Genomic DNA, 19,505 nt, shown 5'->3' with positions numbered 1-19,505 from the left:
ATTTGGGAAATCTAGAAAGCCCTCCCTAATATGCCCAAGGATTTCCAAGAAGGGCAAGTTCTCCTGGTCTCCTTTGCATTCCTGCTCCTAACTTAATCTCCAGTCTCCAACCAGCTGCTCCACTTGCCATCTTCCAGCTTCCCTTTGTTCCGTGTGTGGACCATGCTTGGCCTTTCGTGGTCCCCAAGCAGTCATTCCAACAAGGTGGCAGTACACGCAAATCAGACTTCTGCTGAAGATTTGGGGCAAATAGAACAGCTTCGTAGAGCAGGAGCCAACTTAAAATAGCATAGTAGATACCTTTGTTCCTCGAGTTCCTTGCTCAGCCCTGACTAGGAGTTTCTCACCAGCTCTTTTCCTTCTCAGACTCCAGCCCTCTGCCACTTCGCCTTCTCTTCCTACCCAGCCTTCCTCTTGTACTTTCTCTCCCAGCTCCAGCCATATTCTTACCACCTCCCCCATCAGTTAGCCACTAGAGGACAACACCTTCCCTTCCTGTTGCTTTACCATGCAGAACATTCAAGTTTCCTTGTTGTAGCTCTTCCGTGTAAACTAAATGGGAGCCCTCCTCTCACAGCCAAAAGGCCCATCATTCAACTTTCAAGGAAAAAGAACCAGCTCCTCTGAGATGAAGTCTGCCTGTCTGGTTATCTATAGTGTAAAGGAACAACCGTTTGTGTGTCCCCACAGATTTTCTAGGTCAGATCAGGGCACTCACAGATGTCTTGTCTCTCCTCCATAATGTTTGGGGCCTCAAGCAGCTGGACATGACTTGAAGGGCTAGGGCTTGTAATCTGCCAAAGGCTTCTTTCTTATATGTCTGGTGCTTGGGTGACATGAAGGCTGAACTCAGCTGGGACTGTCAACTGAAGCATCTAGGTATGACCTTTCCTTTAGGTTAGGCTTCCTCACAGCACAGTGGCCACATGGTTGTCAGACTTCTTATATAGTGTCCCTTCCAGTAAACTGAGAGGCCCTTTATTACTTCACCTTAGAAGTCACATAGCATATAGATTCACAGTGAGATAACAGACCTTACTTCTCAATAAGAGGAATCTCAAAGGTTCAGCGACCCTGCTTTAAATCTGCCACAGTCTCCCTCCCACAGAATGCTGACACATGGGTCCTGCCATTGATAAGGCTCAAGGGTCCTTTCTCTGGGGCTTTGGTAGGCTCCTTCAGAGAGCATCCCAGAATGTCTGGGATGTAGCTTTTCTACAGTTCAGTCCTGGTTCAGGACACCTGGCTTTGGGCTTCCTCTTTATACATTTAGGGGTGTCAGGATTTGGAGGTGAGGATCTGGGAGTCCCGCATACCTGCTATTGGCTCTTATAGCTATAGAACTCTTGTCTTGTGCCAACTACCTGGTTCCCTGATGATGTAGAATATGTGTTTATTATTATTGCCTCCAGTGGCCTCACCAAGGCAGGCTGCAGGGGGGCCCAGCAGCCATTGCCCCCTGTCATCCTCAGGGAATCCCTATGACTGGCTCTGAGCTAGCATGGCTTAGAGTGGGGTGATGCTGCTGGAGCAGGACCTCTCTTTTTGAGGGAGTACCCTTAGTTCTGTTGCCCTTTCATTAGTCCTTTGGAGAAAGAACATCCTTGGACACTTGTCTAATAACATATGGGTCAGGAGCTGTGGCTGCTGGTTCTGCAGCATCTGTGGGAGGTCCCACAAACTCCACACATTCTCCAGATAGGGGCATCCTCCACTCACCTTTACCCAAACAATGAAATAAGGCTCCACACACTTGTAATGAGTTGCTTCTGGAGTCCCAATCCACCACTCCTGAGGTCATGAATATGCCAAGAGTCTCACCATCCAGATGTGGTTCAGAAGCAGTGGTTCCCTTTGGGAATCAGTTCATGCATGTCAGTCTATATGCCCCACAAGGAAGTGACAGTGTCTGCTTCCTATTTATAGCATTTTGCTGAGGACCTGATCCTTGGTAAATACTGGTTAATGATGCATTTGCACAACTCTGAGGGCCAGGGGAAACCATGGCTTACAGAGATGACTGTTGCCCAGGGTGGCAAACTCCAAAGCTGCAGGGACCAGTTATGTAAGTAAAAGAAGCTGGCTGGCAGGGTCTGAGGCCCGTAGGAGAACAGCCACTTCTCGGCTCTATGCCTGCCTGCCGCGCTGAAGGCAGGTACGAGGGTTGCCAGATTTTCTTAGTTTTCAGGAGAGGACAAAAAGTCTAATCTATTAACTCTCTCCTTTAAGTGTTGCCAACTTAGTCAATGAAAACAAAACAAACCACAATTGCGGGCTGGATGCAACAGGTGTGCTGCCATTTGCAAGCCTGTAACCTACAGTCGCAGAAAGTCTGGTTTCACCGGGTCACCCCTGATCCTTGGATTAGGGTAGCTCAAAGGCTATTGCCCTATGCTCCCCCTTCAGGGAATGCTGGCACCTCCCCCCTGCCCCTGGTCTCCAGCCTCCCCTACAACAGCTGCACTGAAAGGTCCTTCTTAGGCTTCCACGACCTCTGCAAGAAGATTATACCTGTAAATCCCCGCAGCCAGCAGCCCAGCGTGGGGGAAGGGAAGGCAAGGAGGGGCCGGCCCTCCCTCCCTCCTCACCTCGCAGCCTCTCTCCCCAGGGCCTTCCCCGGCCGCCCTCTGCCAGGTACAGATGACGAAAACACGCTCCGCTAGTTGAGCCAACACAGCTGGATTTTTTCCAAAGTAATTTTAGTAGGAACAAAGGGAAAGCACAAGGAAAATAAACTGAGATGGCCTAGAAATGGGAGTGTTTTCAGAGCTTGGTCCTCCCAACCCGAGGGCGCCACTACATGCTAGATAGTGGGGCCAAGGGAACCCGGCGAGGGAATAGGGAAGGGGAGTGGGTTTTCACTTGGGACACGAGGGCTGAGTCTCGACACCTTCAGAAGAGGGGGGCAAAGGTAAAGGCCGTAAGTGCTAGGGGAAAGGGGCTGGCAGACGGCGGAAGCCCTCAAAATTCCGGGGGTGGGCATTCCCATTCCTGAGAAGGGGGGGGGGTAATTTAAGTGGAAAATTGGAGGAGTGAATGGATGAGACCCCAGCCAGGAAGGAGGAGGCGTCTGTGCAGCGGGGGGCTGAGGCCGGCGAGAGAAGGGACGGCCTCTTAGCAATCCCTGTCCCGGGAAGGTTTGAAAGCAGCGGTGCCCCAGTGACGCCGGAAAAGATGGAGCAGTTGCCATGGCGACGCGGAGCACACATCGGAAATAAATAAATAAGCCGTCCCGGCTGCCGCAGCCGCGCCCCCGCGGGACTGGAGCGCGGGGGAGGGGGCCCCGCGGGCCCGGGTCCCCGCAGCCCGCGCGTCCCCGCCATTGGCAGAGCCGGAGGGGGGGTCACCCCCCCGGGGGGGCGAATGGTACAGTCCTGCGCCCGCGCCCCGGCCTGGCCCGCAGCGAGCGAGGAGCGCCGAGCCCACCGCAGCCGCCGCCGCCGCCGCCGCCGCGGGGCCGGGAGCCGAACCCCGAGCCGGCGATGGAGGGAGTCAGCAGCCACCGGACCCTGTCCTACAGCCGCTGGAGCTACGACAGGTAGGGCAGCCGCCTGCAGGGTGGCCCCGGGCCCTGCCCCGCGCCCTGCCCCGCGCGCACCCGGCGGGAGCAGCGGCCCCGGCTGGGAGCCCGGCGGCCCGCGCCCCGACCCCGGGCGGCCCCCGGCCCCGGCCCCCGCGCCCCCCCCCGCCGCGTCCCGGGAGCAGAGGGGAGCGGGAGCCCGAGCCCGGAGCCGGAGCCCGAGCCGGAGCCGAGCGGCGGGGGTCCTCACACCCGCGGGGCAGAGCCGGCCGAGGAGGGCTGCCCCCCGCCCTGGGTGGCCCCGGCGCGCGGCCGCACGGGGGAGCGTGGAGGGGCTGCGGGCGGGCCGCGCGGGGGGCGGGCGAGCGCGGCGGGGGCGGGCGAGCGCGGCGGGCCCGGCGGAGCGCCCCGCCCGCTGCCCGACCTCGGGCCCGCGCCCGGCCCCAGGCTCCGCGCCCGGCCCCAGGCTCCGCGCCCGGCCCGCGGGGACCCGAGCGGCTGGCGGCTGGCGGCTGGCGGCGTGGGCGGCGGGCGGGGCGCTCCCCACGCGCGCGTCCTGCGGGGAGGCCGCATCCTTCCCGGCGAAGTGAGAAAAACGAGGACGACGGAGTGAGTTGGTCATCGAGCGGAGATTTATTCTGAGATTTTTGTCCTTTCTACCTATTTTTGGTGTGTGTTAAATGTCATCTCGCTTTTTAAAGTGACACCACGGTGATGGTAGTAGATAGGTGGTTGTTGTTGCTTTCAAAGTTCATAACCCCATGAGGATCCCTGGAGCTAGATTTTCTGATCCATGGCCCTAAATGGTGAGGACCGGAGGAGAAGCTTGGTGAACTGGGCTGCTCTCAGCTCCCTCAGGTCCGGCTTCTGGCGCTCTCCTTCCCTCCACTGCTGAAAACCTTCCTGCGTCTCTGACAACAGGTCTCGGAGATTAAGAGGAACAGGTGGCCCTCCTGCCCAGCTGCATCCCCCTAGGACCCTATTAACTCTCCTCCAACTGATCCCATCTTTCTCCCTTTTCACCTTTCCCCTTACTGTTGATCTTTCAGCCTCTAAACCTATACTGGCTTGCCAAGGCGAGTGCAACTGGTCCATGACTTTCTTTGCCTTCAAGGCCTTCTTTGTGGGGATAATGTGATCTGCATTGGTTGACTTTGTTCCCTCCTGAACCCGGCGCTGCACAATCCTAGCCATCTGGTTGCTGTCCACCCTCCAATTCCAGGGAAGGGACCCTTCTGAAAAGTAGTGTTTCCTGTGGAGGGGAACTCTAAAATGATGGGAGTATGAAACTTAAAATTACAAACCCTCCAAGCTTGTGTTCAGATCCCAAACCACACATTCATTCACTTATTCAACAAATATGTATTTACTGCAATCTATGTGTGGGGCCCTGAATATAAGGAGAGAAGAAGACATAATTCCTTCCCCCCAGATGAGTTCACAGTCTACATTCTAGTAGAAACCAGTGGTAGCATATGCCAAAGTCCTAATACATATATAGGAAGAAAATTTCAAATTGACGTAATTCTGTGTAGTAACTAAACTTTTTTCCTGCAAAAACAAATAAAAACAGCAAGACTCTGGAATCAGCCTGGGTTCAAATCCTGACTCCACCTAGCTCACCTGGAACAGGTGAGCTACAGGTTACTTTCCCTCTCTAGGCCTCAGTTTTTTTCTGTGAAATGGGAAGGATTATGAGGATTAGAAAAGATAATTTGGTAATAAATGGTACCTATTGCTGTTTTATTCATAAATATTGTAAATGTCTCAGAACAGAGAGGCCGAGTTTGTAAATCATTGTTCTCTTTTTTAGACTCCTAAAGAAAGACCTTTCCTGGGGTTCTGTCCTCAGCATGCTTTTCTTCTTACCCTGACAGTCTCAACACCTGGGAAGCCATGGAAAGAAAGTCACTTTCCTGGCCTGTGTCCAAACTAACTGAATCCAAATCTCCAGACGTGGAACTCTGGAGTCAAGATTTTTGTAAACCTTCCCAGATGATTTGGATATGGCTGGCTTGGCTTTTCCTCTGGAAACATTGATCTATATGACCTACCCCCACTCTCCAGTTAGTACTTAGTTTTTAAAGGTTTTAAAGAATTGAATTATTTAAAATTGCACAGTTTAATAAACTGTTAAAAATACTATATAAGCAGCACATGTAGTAGTACCCAGGTATGAAAAGTGAATTCTGTGATCATGCTGCCACCATCCCCATCCGCAGCTCCTAGAAGCAAACTGCTTCATCAACAGTTAACGCTCTGTTCTCTGGCTTCTGCCCCCACCACATCTTAGAAGCCAGGAAACCGCTCTCCTTCACATTCCCATAGAAGGTGACCTCTCTGCATTATATAATCTGTTCTTATCATTTGTTTCCCCCTTCTCAGGCACGTATATATCAGTTATCTATTGCTGTGTAACAAATTACTCTTAAATTTAGTGTCTTAAAATAATCTAGTTAGTGCAAGATTCTGTGGATCAGCGATTTGGGCTGGGCTCAGCTGGGCAGCTTTTGTGGTCTGGCCTAGGCGTGGCTTTTCTTGGCTGCATTTACTTCCATGTGTGGTCCCTCAGCTATCTGGAGCCTCTTTCCTGAGAGGTCAAGAGAGAGAAATGGTCTCTCATCTTCCAGCAGGCTAGCCCGGGTTTGTTCACATGCTGGTAGAAGATTCCCAGTGAGAAAGCAGAAACTACAAAGCCTCTTGAAGCCTAGGTTTGGGACATGCACATCACTCTGCCACATGGTATTGGTCAAAGACAGTCAGAATGTCAGCCCATGTTCAGGAGAGAGGAATAAGCTTCACTTCTTGAAGGGAAGAGCTGTAAAGAATTTGTGGCCATTTTTACAATCTACCATGATATGAGGCCTACATTTCTCTAATTGCTGACTCCTCTTGGTCCTCACTGCCCCAATGTGAGCACACACCAAAGCTCCCCTCTCTTCCCTTCTATCCTATTCCATTCTATTCTTGGGTTACACCCTAGTCCCAAGTTATCACCTCAGTGCTTTTAACATAGAAATTCATATCTTCAACTCCAGTCTTTTTGCTAAGCCCTAACCACACATCTCTAAATGCCTGTAGACCTCTCCCTGTAGATATTCTAAAACCCCTAATTCAGTGTATTCAAAGCCAGACCCTTTGCTGATAACTGTTTTCTCTATTCAGCATCCTTCTAGCCAAATTAACTCAAAACTTTGACAGTTTCCTTGAACTCTCAAAGTCTAACCATTTCATCTGTCCATTCTTGTCTATATCACTGAGCTTTATGAAGACAAAATGAACCAACGTATGAAAAATGATCAGAAATGTACCATCAAGTCCATGTGTCCTCAAGAGCTTGGCACTTGGTTAACGTTCTTGCCTCCATTCGAGCTCCAGTCATCTATCCCAGAGATTTCAGGGCTTAGTAAGTTACCAACTAGAATGGACCTTCCCATTCTAGAAAATTCTCTTTAGTTATTCACAGGATACATTCCTAGATGTTGCCCCCTGAGAGTGCCTCACTTTTGATACCTTACACACTAATATCCCAGTCTCTGGCCTCCTGCACCTCCCTCATACATCCTTCCCACCATATTATCGAACCATCCAGTGCCTTGGTGTCTGCATTTTCTCCTGCCAGCCTTTTCCTGACCTCTCTTCTTCCTTTCCCAGCCCGGACCACATGGGAGATTATCTGACTTACACTACCATCACTTTCTGTTTTCTTGCACATGCTCACCACAATTCCAGCCCTGGGTGAACCAGCATTAGAATCCCCACCTCCTTTGTCGTCATTGTGTCAGAGCACTACACAAAAAGTACACAACCCTCCTGATTTGTCACCACATTGTGGGGCTTCCTCTTCAGCTGTGCTATCAACAGTCTTCCCCTTCTCCCTGCTAAGAAGCTTTACTCCCATTCCCCACAGAGGCTCTTCTTCTGCATCATACTCAAGGCCCCTCTTACTTGACCCTACTCCACACCCCCAAAGCCTAAGCAGATAATTGTGTCTCCTGTTCCTTTGAGAAAAACTGATCACACTGGGCATCACCTTCTGCAACTTCCTGACTCCAACATCACTGCCATGCCACCTCAGTCACTTGCTTTGGGGAGTCCAATTCTTTCTTATAATAAATAATTCCATGATAAACATCCTTATATGCATAATATTCTTCCCTCATGTCTGGTTATCTGATTAGAATGAACTCCTTGAAGAGGGGTTGCTGGTTTCACATTTGGGTGATTGTGGCCATATGACCCTCCAGAAGAAGTGGATTGATGTGTATTCACAGTCTGAGGCTCTACCTGCATTGTTTCATGGTGATCTCTTTGGAGGCTGGCCCCCCAGACTCTGAGACAATGATGTACATAAGTGCTTGCAACTTGGATTCTGGAAGACACAGTGGCTTGACATTGAAGCCCAGCTCCCTAGTAATTAGTTTTGTGACTTTTGATAAGGAACTTAACATCTACCTGCAGAAAGATAGTAAGAATGGTAGCTGCCTTTGAAGGTGGTCCATTCACTCAAAATGTATTTTTTGAGCACCTTCTTCTGTATGCTCCACAACGTTATAGGCAGAGCAGCAAACAAGACAACTCTCTAGTCCCACAACTCTTAACTGTCTACTCAGGGGGGATAGACACAGACAGAAATGTGCATATATGCCATTGCTAAGTGACTTATATGCTAAATGCAAAGAAGAAAAATAGAGCTGAGCAAAATGGAGAGATTCTGATGACGTGGAGTTGGGGTGGGGGTGAATATGTTGTATTATATTGTCTGGTTGGGGAAACCCTTTCTGATAAGGTGATATTTCAGTAAGGGAGTGAGTGTTCCATGGAAGGGGAACAGCAAGTGAAAAGATCCTAAGGTAGGAGTGTGCTTAAGTGTATTTCAGTACAGCAAGGAGGCCAGTGTGTCCTCGTGTCCCTTTATAATACTTATAATACTTCCTTCCTGCTCCTCTGCCAACCCCTACTCTCCTCCTATCCTCAGGGAACCACTGATCTGATTTGTTTGCATATCCTAGAATTTTATATAATTGGAATCATTCAGTGTGTTCTCTCTCTCTCTCTCTTTTTTTTTTTTTTTTTTGGTCTGACTTCTTGCATGCAGCCACAGTTATTTTTATATTTCTCCGTGTTGTTGCATGACTGTTCATTTCTTTTTATTGCTAAGTAGTATTCCATTATGTGGAGATACCATACTTTATCCATTTTTCTATTTATGGGCATTTCAGTAGTTTCCACTTTTTGATTATCACAAATACAACTATTATGATTGTTTTATGTACAGGTCTTTGTATGGACATATGTTTTTATTTGTCTTGGATAAATACCTACAAGTGGGATGGCTAGATCACCTGGTAGGCATACATGGGGGGCTTTTTGGTAGGTATACATTTAACTTTTTAAAAAACTGCAACTTTTCCAAAGTGGTTATACCATTTTACATTACCCTCAGCAGTGTATGAGAGTTCCAATTCCTCTATATCCCTGGCACAACTTGGTATGGTCAGTCTTCTAAATTTTGGCTATCTAATAGGTATGTAATAGTGGGTCATTGTGAGTTTATTTGCATTTCCTTAATGATTATTGATATTGAGCATCATTCCATGTGCTTATTTGCCACCCATGCATCTTTTTTTGGGGGAAATATCTGTTAAAATCTTTTCCTCATTTGTTATTGGGTAATTTGTGTCCTTACTATGGAGCTTTGAGAATTCTTTGCATATTCTAAATGCACGTCATTTATCAGACATGTGACTTGCAAATATTTTCTCCAAGTCTGTGGTTTTCTTTCCAGTCTCATATATTTTGAAGAGCAGAAGTTTTGCTTTCAATGCAGCCCAATTTGCCAATATGTTCTCTTATGGACTGTGCTTCTAGTGTCTTATCTAAGAAATCATGGCCTAACTCAAGGCAACAAAGGTTTTCTCTTAGGAATTTCCTAATTTCAGGCTTAACATTTTAGGTCTGCACTTCATTTTTAGTTAACTTTTGTATGTAGAATGAGGTTCGTTTCTTCTTATTATTATTTTTTTAATTTGAGAGAGAGAAGGTTCATTTTTTTAAAATGTCTAATTGTTTAAGCACGATTTGTTGAAAGGACTTTACTTTTTTTTTGCACTTTTATCAAAAACCAATTGTCATTGTATTTATATCTATACTCTCTATTCTGTTCCATTGATCTATTTGCCTTTCTTGTTGCCAATACCACACAATCTGGTTGACTATAGCTTTGTAAAGCGTCTTGAAACCAGGTAGTTTAGGATCTTCAACTTTGTTGTTGCTGAATACCCATTTATTACTCTAGAGTTGTGATTATCTCTTTGCAGTTATTGCAGTGTTTATGGCCCTGCCCAGGGCCCATCCCCAATCCTCAAGCTACTTGGGAAGTAAAATCAAAAGGCTACTTGATGAGTGTGGAATCCAAGCAAAATCAAAGGAATGACAGGGAGAGGCTCTTTCACCCAAGCCCTGGAGAAACGAGGATGGTCTTCTTCAAAGCAGTTGGGCTTTTCCGGGTCCCTGTTAATTTTACATTCCTTTTACAAAGAGATTTTCAAGCTCTGCAGAAACAAACTAAACAAAAGCATGTTGGGATCTTGATTAGGACTGTGTTGAATCTACAGATCAATTTGGGGAGAGTTGACTCTTGGTCATATTGGGCTTTCCAACCTATAAATGTGATATATCTTTCTGATTATTTAGATCCTCTCTCATTTCTCTCAGGCATGTCTTATAGTTTTCAGAGTATACGTCTTTCACCTCTTCTATAAGATTTATCCTGAAGTATTGCATATTTTTCAGTGATACTGTAAATGATATATTTTTTATTCAGTTCTCAAGAATTAATTGTCAATGTATAGCAGTCAGGTTTTTTAAATTGTAGCAGTGTATATAGAACAAAAAATATAGAACATAGCAGTATATATAAACATAAAATTTTAAATTAGCCATTTCCTTGATTTCTAAGTGTACATACAGCTCAGTGGCCTCAAGTATATTCACAGTGTTGCATAGCCATCACCACTATCTCCAGATCTTGTTCATTGCTCCACACAAAATCTTTGCACTTAGTAAGAAGTAACTCTTCATTGACCCCTCTCTCTAGGCCCTGGTAACCTCTAATTTCCTTTCTGTCTTCATGATGTTGCCTATTCTAGATATTACATACAAATGGAATCACATGGTATTTTTCCTTTTATGTCTGACCACTTCACTTAGCACAATGTCTTTCGGGTTTCTGCATGTTGTAGTGTACATGAGTCCATCATTCTCCTTTTGACACAATAATGCTGCGCTGTATGCATTTACCACATGTTTCTCTGTTACTCTGTTGATGGCATTTGGGCGGGTTTTGCCTTTTGGCCATTGTGAAAATGCCGCTGGCAACACTGAGGTACAGGTATCTGCTCCAGTCCCTGTTTCCAATTATTTTGCGCATATAATAGTTGTGAAATTGCTGCACCAGGCAGCCTGGGTGGCTCAGTGGTTTAGCGCCACCTTCAGCCCAGGGCCTGATCCTGGAGACCCGAGAACCACGGATCCAGTCCCACGTCGGGCTCCCTGCATGGGGCCTGCTTCTCCCTCTGCCTGTGTGTCTCTCTCTCTCTCTCTCTCTCTCTCTCTCGAATAAATAAATAAAATCTTAAAAAAAAGAAAGAAAGAAATTGCTGCACCATATATGGATTCCCTGTTTAGCTTTTTGAGGACCCCGTCCCTCCCGGAGCTGTTTTTCACAAGAACTGCACCATTTTATATTTCCATCAGTGCATGAGGTTCCCATTTCTCTACATCCTTGCCAACACTTGTTATTTTCTGGTTTTAAATCATCCTGGGATGGGTGAAAGGGTTTCTCACTGTGGTTTTGGTTTACATCTCCCTAATGAATAATGTTGAGCATCTCTTTTCATGTGCCTCCTGACCATTCGTTTATCTTCTTTGCAGAAATGTCCATTCAAGTCCTTTGCCTGTGTCTTTTGTTTGTCTTTAAATAAGCTTTTTATTGAAGTATTTAACCTGCATATGAAAAAGTGTACAAGTCATAAGTGAAGAGTTTGGTGAGTTTTCACAAAGTGAATATGCTCTTGTAATCAGAACCCCTCCTATCGATGCCCTCTCACACAAGGACTACCTCCATCCTGCCTTCCATTATGCTGATTTCTAACTGGAGAGATTAGTTTTGCCAATTTTTAACTTAATTTAACAGTACAAGAGTTACTCTTCTGTGTTTTTCTCACTTAGTTTAACAGTGGAATCATCTGTGTTTTTGCATGAAATTGCAGTTTGTTCACTCTCATTGCTGTGTAGTATTCTGTATGGATTTACCATAACTCATCCATTCCACTGTGATGGGCACTTGAGATGTTTCCTGGCTTCGGTTATTATTAACCGGACATTATTAACTGGACATTTTAATGCATGTCTTTTGGTTGGTCTTTCTTGGTGGTTGATTTTTTTCAGCTTTATTGAGATATAATTGACACATAGAAATTATATGTATTTAAGGAGTACAACTTGATGTTTTTTTGTTTCAACTTGATGTTTTGATACGTGTATACATTGTGAAATGACCACAGTCAAACTAATTAACATACCCATCACCTGACATTGCCGTTTTCTTTCTTTCTTTCTTTCTTTCTTTCTTTCTTTCTTTCTTTCTTTCTTTCTTTCTTCGTTTTCTTTTCTTTTGTTTTCTTTTCTTTCTTTTCTTTTCTTTTCTTTCTGTATATGTGTGTATGTGTGTGTGATGAGAAAACTTAAGATGTATCCTCATAGCAAACTTCAAGGATACAATACAGTATTGTTGACTACAGTCTCCATGCCATACATCTGATCTCTAGAACTCATTCATCTTGCATGACTGACACTTTGTACCCTCTAACCAATATCTCCCCATTTTCCACATCTGCCCAGCCCCTGGCAACCACAATTCTACTCCTCGCTTCTGTGACTTTGACTATTTTAGATTCCACATAAAGTGAGATCATGCAGTATTTGTCTTTCTCTGTCTGGTATATTTCACGTAGCATCATGTCCTCCAGGTTCATCTATGTGGTCCCAAATGGCGACTTCTGTATTTTTTCAGACTGAATATTGTTTCATCATGCATATATACCATATTTTCTTCATCCATTCCTTTGTCAATGGATATTTAAGTTGTTTCCATATCTTGGCAATTGTGAATAATGCTGCAGTGAGCATGGGAGTGGAAATATTCCTTTGAGATCCAGATTTCATTTCCTTTGGAAATATACACTGAAGCGAGATTGCTAGATCATATGGTAGTTCTAGCTCTATTTTTAAATTTTTGAGAAATCTATAATGTTTTCCATAACAGTTGCACCAATTTACCATCCCACCAACAGTGAACGAAGATTCACTTTCTTGATAATGCCCTTTGAAGGACAAGCTTCTAATTTGGAGGAAGTTCAATTTGTCTATTTTTTTCTTTTGCTTATGCTTTTGGTGTCATATTCAAAAATTCATTGCCAAATCCATAGTTGTGACAATTTACCATTTTCTTCTAAGTTGTTTTACAGCATATATTTAGGCCATTGTTCCATTTTGAGTTCATTTTTATGTGAGCTGTGGGTCCAACTCCATTCCTTAGCTTGTGGAAATCCAGTAGTCTCAGCACCATTTGTTAAAGACACTATACAATGGACTTAGCACTCTTGTCAAAAATCAGCTGGCCATAGATGTATGAACTTATTTCTGGACTCTCAGTTGGTCTGTATATCTATCCTTATACCAGTATACCTCACTGTTTGGATTACTGCAGCTTTGTAATGTGTTGTAAAACAAGGTTTTTGTTTTTGTTTTGTTTTGTTTGTGTGTGTGTGTGTGTGTGAGCATGGTCCAGGAGGGGCTGAGGGAGAGGGAGAGAGAGAATCCCAAGCAGGCTTCATGCTCAGTGTGGAGCCTGACACAGGGTTGAACAGGGGGCTCGATCTTCTGACCCTGAGATAATGACTCTGAGATCATGACCTGAGCCAAAACCAAGAGTCAGAGACTTAGTGGACTGCACCACCCAGGTGCTGCTATAGTAAGTTTTGAATATGAAAGAAGGGCAAGGAAGCAAGATGTGACCTGTACTAAACATATCTAGGGAGAGCTGGGACTCCCAAGAGACTGGGTCGCTGAGATGCCACAAAGGGGGCAGTAGAAAGAGCTTGAGTTTTGTTATTAGACAGAGCTAGTTCATATCCTAGCTCCACTTCTTACTAGCTGTGTAAATGTAGCACAGGGTGGGAAAAATCTTTACCTTTTTTTTAAAGATTTTATTTATTCATGAGAGACAGAGAGAGGGAGGCAGAGACATAGGCAGAGGGAGAAGCAGGCTCCCTGTGGGGAGCCCGATGCAGGACTCAATCCCAGGACCCCGGGATCATGACGCGAGCCAAAGGCAAACACTCAACCACTGAGCCACCCAGGTGCCGCAAAAATCTTTATTGTTTTGGTGGATTATAAAAATCATGTGTGCCACTTACAGATCTAAAAGAAGCAATGTCTAAACAGTTTAGAAGTATATCAAGTAGACAGTTTCTTAATATAATTTAGTCTCAGTTTCCCCATCTGTAAAATGGGGTAATGATTTCCTTACAGTGAAAGGTCATTGTGAGAATTGAATTGTGTATGCTTTCAAGTAGGCTGTGAATTAGAAACAGACCATGTGCATATCCACTATAGGATTAGGTTAAGTGCAGTTCCTAATTTAATTGGTCTGGAGCTCATTGGTGACCAGGGACCCACACTGGCCAGGAGTCTCTACAGCAAATCCTGGTGCAAGTTTCCTTTGGGCCCTTGGTTCCCACACAGGGCATGTAGTGCTGACGATACTCTCTGCAAAGGTAGGTTTCTGCAAAGTTGAGAAAGTAGCCAAATTCTTATAGTCTAGCCCTTTGTCCTTAGGGCTCACTTCACCATCCCCAGAGTACTTGACATTAACAAAACATGTGCTTCGATTTTCAAAATATAGGCTCTCTTGTCACAAGAAAAACATTTTTAGGCTTTTCTGGTTGTTAAACCCAACTTGGTGCCAGCAAAGCCACCTACTTTTGGCCGGGGGGGGGCTAGAGTGGAAAGGGAAGCGAGTCAGTGTCTGGCTGTCCCCAAACAATGGCTCTGGATTCTGTTCCCTAATGTTCCAGAAGGCTGTTCCTTCACAGTATTCAAATCACTTGCACAGTGTATGTGTGAACTTGAGAAAGCTACTTAACTGCCTTGAGCCTCCGTGGCCTCATCACTAAAATGGATGTAATAGTACCTGTAGGAAATAGTACCAATATTGTTGTAAGGATTCAATGACTTAAGATTTGTAAGGCTTAATAAATATAGAGTGCTTGAGACAGAACCTGGCACATGGTGAGTGGTGAGTGCTATTTATGTGCTGGCTGTTTTTATTATGAGCTGGAACAGAGCAAGGCTCCTCTACTAATATTAGGACTTTTCTATCCAGTTGAATCCGAAAGTTAGATCACTCCTAGAACAACAGGGAAAGGTTCAGTGGCCCAGGCAGGCCCTGCCCCAAGGTGGAGCTGTGTGTAGGAGAGTGGGCAGGTGAGGGGAAGAGGCTGAGGCACCTAGGCAGGTAGTCCAGGGACTGAAGAAACATGGCTGATGAAGACCTGGCAGGTACCAGTTGGGACCAGTCGGGTGAGAGTGGCACAATTGCAGGACCTCCAGGCTAGGGATGAAAAGCAGGGTCAGTTGGGAACTTAGGGACTGGGGAACTTAGCCAATGCCTGTAACGTGGGTGACAAGGTTCAACCTTCTCCAGAGGGCCAGGTATTTAGCCCCACTGAAGAATTCACGAGTACATCAGGACACTGAACAGATTGTTCTCTTAGGACTTGGACTCAAGTCACAACTGTTAAGAGATCACATAGAGGGAGCCATGGGATGAGCCAGCTAACTCTAGTCCCTACTGCTAGTGGGTCAGAACCAGCAGAGAAGCTGAGAGACACTGGGAAGTAATGGGGCAGACCGGGCCTGGGCGCAGCCAGACTGACCACTGTGGCAGGTAAGTTCACAAGCAGTTTATTCTGCTATAGAGGTGATGCTTTTTACTGGATTTCATGAAGCAGGGAGATATGTTGGAAAGAGCACTGTGAGGGGAGTTCAGAACCCAGGATTTTATCCTGGCTACTCCACTAATTCCCATTCTGGCTCTGGGGAGAGTCACTTGGCTCTCTGGGCCTGTTTCCCCTTGAAGTTGAAGAGGCTGGACCCCAAGCACTCTTGGGGTTCTGGTGTTTTGTTGAGTACCTGATCCGTAGCCTTGGCATGTGTTCTGTGATTGGAAAGGCCAGCATGGATGAATGAGAATGGAGCAGGCTGGAATTGAAGATCCTGACCATGGCAGTGCCAGCCTCAGGGTTGCTGGCAGGGGAGCCTGGGGTGGACACCGAAGATAAGTGATTGGAGGTCCTGCCTTGTTCCAGAGCTTTGGGAACAGAGCTACTTTTCTTTTGACGGATTTATGCCAGTATCGGACCAAAGTGACTGTACTGAAAGTGATGGTACAGGGTCAGTGGAGTAATAGCTCTGGAGGAGGGTGGTATGTGAGGGGTGGTCTGTCTCTCATGCAGTTGATGCGATTGGGGCTCAGGGTGATAAAGGAGTATAGAGAGGAGTAAGTCATGGAAGTGAGGTAAGGATATCTTGCCCACACTGAGGCTTGCAGTCATTAGGCAGTCTGATTTCCCAGGCAGGATGCTTTTTTTTTTTTTTTTTGGCAGGATTCTTTTAAACAAAAGCAGAAAGACCCTGGAGGAAGGGACATCATTTCTGTGACCAAAGGTGAAAAGAAGGGCACAGCCTGGAGGACAGTTCTAAAGCGGGGACTCACAGGAGCCCCTTGATATCTGACTCCTTCATTCTGAAAAAATCCTGTGGCCTGATGACTTGGGCAAGCCTGGGTCTCATCTGGGGCATTCTGACCCAGCACGGGATGGGGAGAGGTGCACACTTTTTTCTCCATCCCAAGCAGTGTGGGCTGTCCTGAAGTTGGAGCCGTTAGATCTCCTAGCTCAGGTGTGCATTCCAAATTAGTGCCTCCCTTTGAAATTTTGGGCAAATTGTTTTGGTCTCCTCTAATCTGAAAATTAACAAAGAAAACCCTAGGTGTATGTGGGGGTGTGTGTGTGTGTGTGTGTGTGTGTGTGTGTGTGTGGTGGGTCTGCTGATGAGGGCAAGGCCAAGCTGTGAGGAAGTCAGTGGGCATTAGGGAACAGCTTGCCCATGCTGTTGCCAGAGGAGGCCGATTTCTGCACGTGAGCACTGCTCTAGAGTTGTGCCAGCTGACTAGAAGCTAGTGTCAGAATGAGGGGCATGGAGTTCAGGCCAGGAGATGAGGGCCCAGCATCCAAGAACCTTTGGAATCAGGCGGGGCCTGCATCAGGGTAGCAGGGACCCAAGTATTATCTTCTTACAAGGTCGCATTCCTCAGCAAAGATTTAATCCCAACCTGGCTTTACCTCTGGGCCCTCTCCAGCACTGCAGGCCCACTAATCACCATGCCAGGAGTGCAACATACACCAGGAGGGCACTGTCCTTGCACTGACCCCCCCCTCCACAGTCTGGTTCCCCACGCCCCCTCCGTGGAACAGTCTGGCATTCCCTTCTCTCTATCACCCAGTGTCAGAGAGCAGATGCAGTAATGGTTTGGGCTCCTCTGGGAGAAGGCTTTGGAGAACGTGTTTTTCATGCAACTGAGAGTGTGCACCAGTAACTGTGTATCTGGGGTATGAGCATGTTGTGCCAGGGTGTGTGTGCACCCCTGAGTGTATATATGGGTGAGTTTGTGTGCCTCTGCAGGGAGGTGCATGTGTGCCACCTAGAGTGGCTGTGTGGATGTGTGTCCTGTATTGGAGGGGAAGCAGGTGTGGGGGGCAATGGGGAGGAGAGACTGGGTTGCTCTCTCCCTCTCTCTTCTCTTCCCCTGTGCCTTGGGAAGCGGGGGGAGGCAGTATCTGTGCTTCTGGGGGGCTGCAGAAGCCCTGGCTCAGTAAGCCGGGTGCTGGGGTGCAGGAGGGGCCCCTTAGTTATCTAACGGGAGCTGAGAGACCATCTGTGGGACATTAGGTGATGAAGCTGCAGGGCGGAGGACCCTGCCCCACCCCCATCCCAAGGGAGCAGGGAGCGGGAACCCTGCCTCTGCCACGAGGGGCTCCGGGGCTGCGGGGCAGTCCGGGGCCCCATCAATGTTGGATGAGTCCCTGCTGCCTTCGCGCGGCCTCGATACCATCTTCCATGGTCTCACTTTTAGTGTAACTGGAGAGCCCAGGCTCAGCCCCAGCCTGCAACTGGCCATCTTCTCATCACGGCGCCACCCGAGGGGGACTCCGGGGACCACAGCTGGGGTGGGGAGGCCGGCGCTGGCTCCCGGGGACTGTCCCAGGACGGGGTGGGGGCCGGCTGGCCCGGCCTCTCTGGGGGCAGGGCGTCGGTTCCAGCCTGGACCCTCTGGGGTCCCGGTGGTGCCAGGTTACACCTCCACCTGCCTCAGGCTGCCTCACCCTCTCCGGGGTGTCATCTGTCCAGCGACAGGGCTTTGGGGCAGTTCAGTCCCATCTGCCTGCCTGGCTTTGGGGGTTTCCTGCTTGGGAAGGGGCTGGAGGGGCATCAGCTAGCCGGACAGAGACCCCCTAGGGGAAGGAAGGGGAGTAGTGGCGGCTACCCAGAGCCTCCCACTGCAGGTGAGTGTCGGAGCCCTGAATGCTGGGAAAGGGGGAGGGCAGGACTGAGGTCTGGGGGTCCCAGCTGGCCATGCTCCTCACCACCCTGACCTCTTCTGCTCCAGCCCCTGCACCTTTTGCCCTGTGACACCATACCCAGCCTTGCCCTGAGAGACCACACTGGTGAGGTGGGCTGGTGCTCCGTCGAGCATCTGGTACACGTTGGCATGTTGGGCTGTGGCCTCGGGTGGTCCAACATGGACAACCCCTGTGGTGGGCAGTAGGTTGGACTGGATCACCAGCCTGTTTTTTGTAAATAGTTTATTGGAACGCAGGCATGCCTATTTGTTTACATATTGTCTTTGGTGGTTCTCGCACTACAGCCTCACGGTTGAGTATCTCAGCTTGCAAGCCTAGAATATGTACTATCTGGGCCTTTAAGGAAACACTTGCCTCCCCCCGCCCCAAGATACTCCTCAGTCCTTGCTCCTTTTTGCCCTACACCTGGGCTGGTTTCTTCCTGCCTTCCTCCACGTTCCCCAGCCACTGGCTCACCCAGGCCAAGTGCTCTCCAGACCTGGGAACACAGACTTTGGGGACCACCACCTCACATCTGGTCACTACTACTTTCTCTGGCAAGAAAGGAAGAAAATAACAGGGCAACAAGTATTCCCAAATCAAATAGGTTATCTGAGAGCTGCGAGTTGAGCCCCAGCAGCACCCCTGCCTGACCCTACACTGAAAGGCAACCCCCTCCTAAGCCATAGGAGCAAGGCAGGTTAGCTGATGGTGAGCACGGTTTTTCTGAGACCCCTAAACCAGGCACCTGGGAGGCTGGGCAGGTCAGTTCCTAGTGTGGGCTTCCTGTCACCTCTTCCTGTGGGCCAGGCCAGGAGCAGGTGACAGCTGAGGTCCTAGTGGAATGGTGGGGTGACAGTGCTGTGTGAACAGATAAATTATAGGACACCAGCATGCTCTGAGGGGAGCCGGGGAGCTCCAGAGGCAGGGCCCCTCCCCTGCCTGCTGTCCTATAGCTTCCAGACTCTGGGCCCATTGTGCCCTCTCTACTCCAAACCTTCAGCCTTTGTGAACAAAACTAAACCCTTTTCCTCAGTTCCTGTTCACACAGCTGAGTTCAGGGGAGGGAAAGGAGCCAAGGGAAACCCCAAGGCCTGACAACGGAGCTGCATTCCTGCCGTGCCATCACTAGGTGGCACCCTTGAGGTGCCAGTTTCTGCTGAGGAGGGTTCTGGGTGTTGACAGTCACCCTTAGTCTATCTAATGACAGCCTGCGAGGCTGTGCTCCCCCACATTCT

At 47.9% G+C, this 19,505-nt stretch overlaps 1 protein-coding gene across 6 annotated transcripts in view; it reads left to right on the top strand.

Annotated features, from left to right (window-relative positions):
• The first annotated feature begins 2,948 nt into the window (after positions 1 to 2,948).
• TUB (TUB bipartite transcription factor) overlaps positions 2,949 to 19,505 on the top strand; it is an 85,465-nt gene continuing 68,908 nt past the window's right edge. For 5 of the 6 annotated variants that reach the window (XM_041730194.1, XM_041730198.1, XM_041730192.1 and 2 more), the window contains exon 1: positions 15,472 to 15,533. In XM_041730194.1, the coding sequence (XP_041586128.1) occupies positions 15,487 to 15,533 (47 nt within the window). In that variant the 5' untranslated portion in view covers positions 15,472 to 15,486. Of the gene's footprint in view, positions 3,539 to 15,471; positions 15,534 to 19,505 lie in introns of those variants that run through there. The other variant, XM_041730193.1, reaches the window with a different exon arrangement.

The sequence above is a fragment of the Vulpes lagopus genome, chromosome 15, assembly GCF_018345385.1.
Source record: "Vulpes lagopus strain Blue_001 chromosome 15, ASM1834538v1, whole genome shotgun sequence".
NCBI lineage: Eukaryota > Metazoa > Chordata > Mammalia > Carnivora > Canidae > Vulpes > Vulpes lagopus.
Note: the sequence above shows the minus strand (reverse complement) of the source record. Positions and strands in the feature narration are given on the sequence as shown.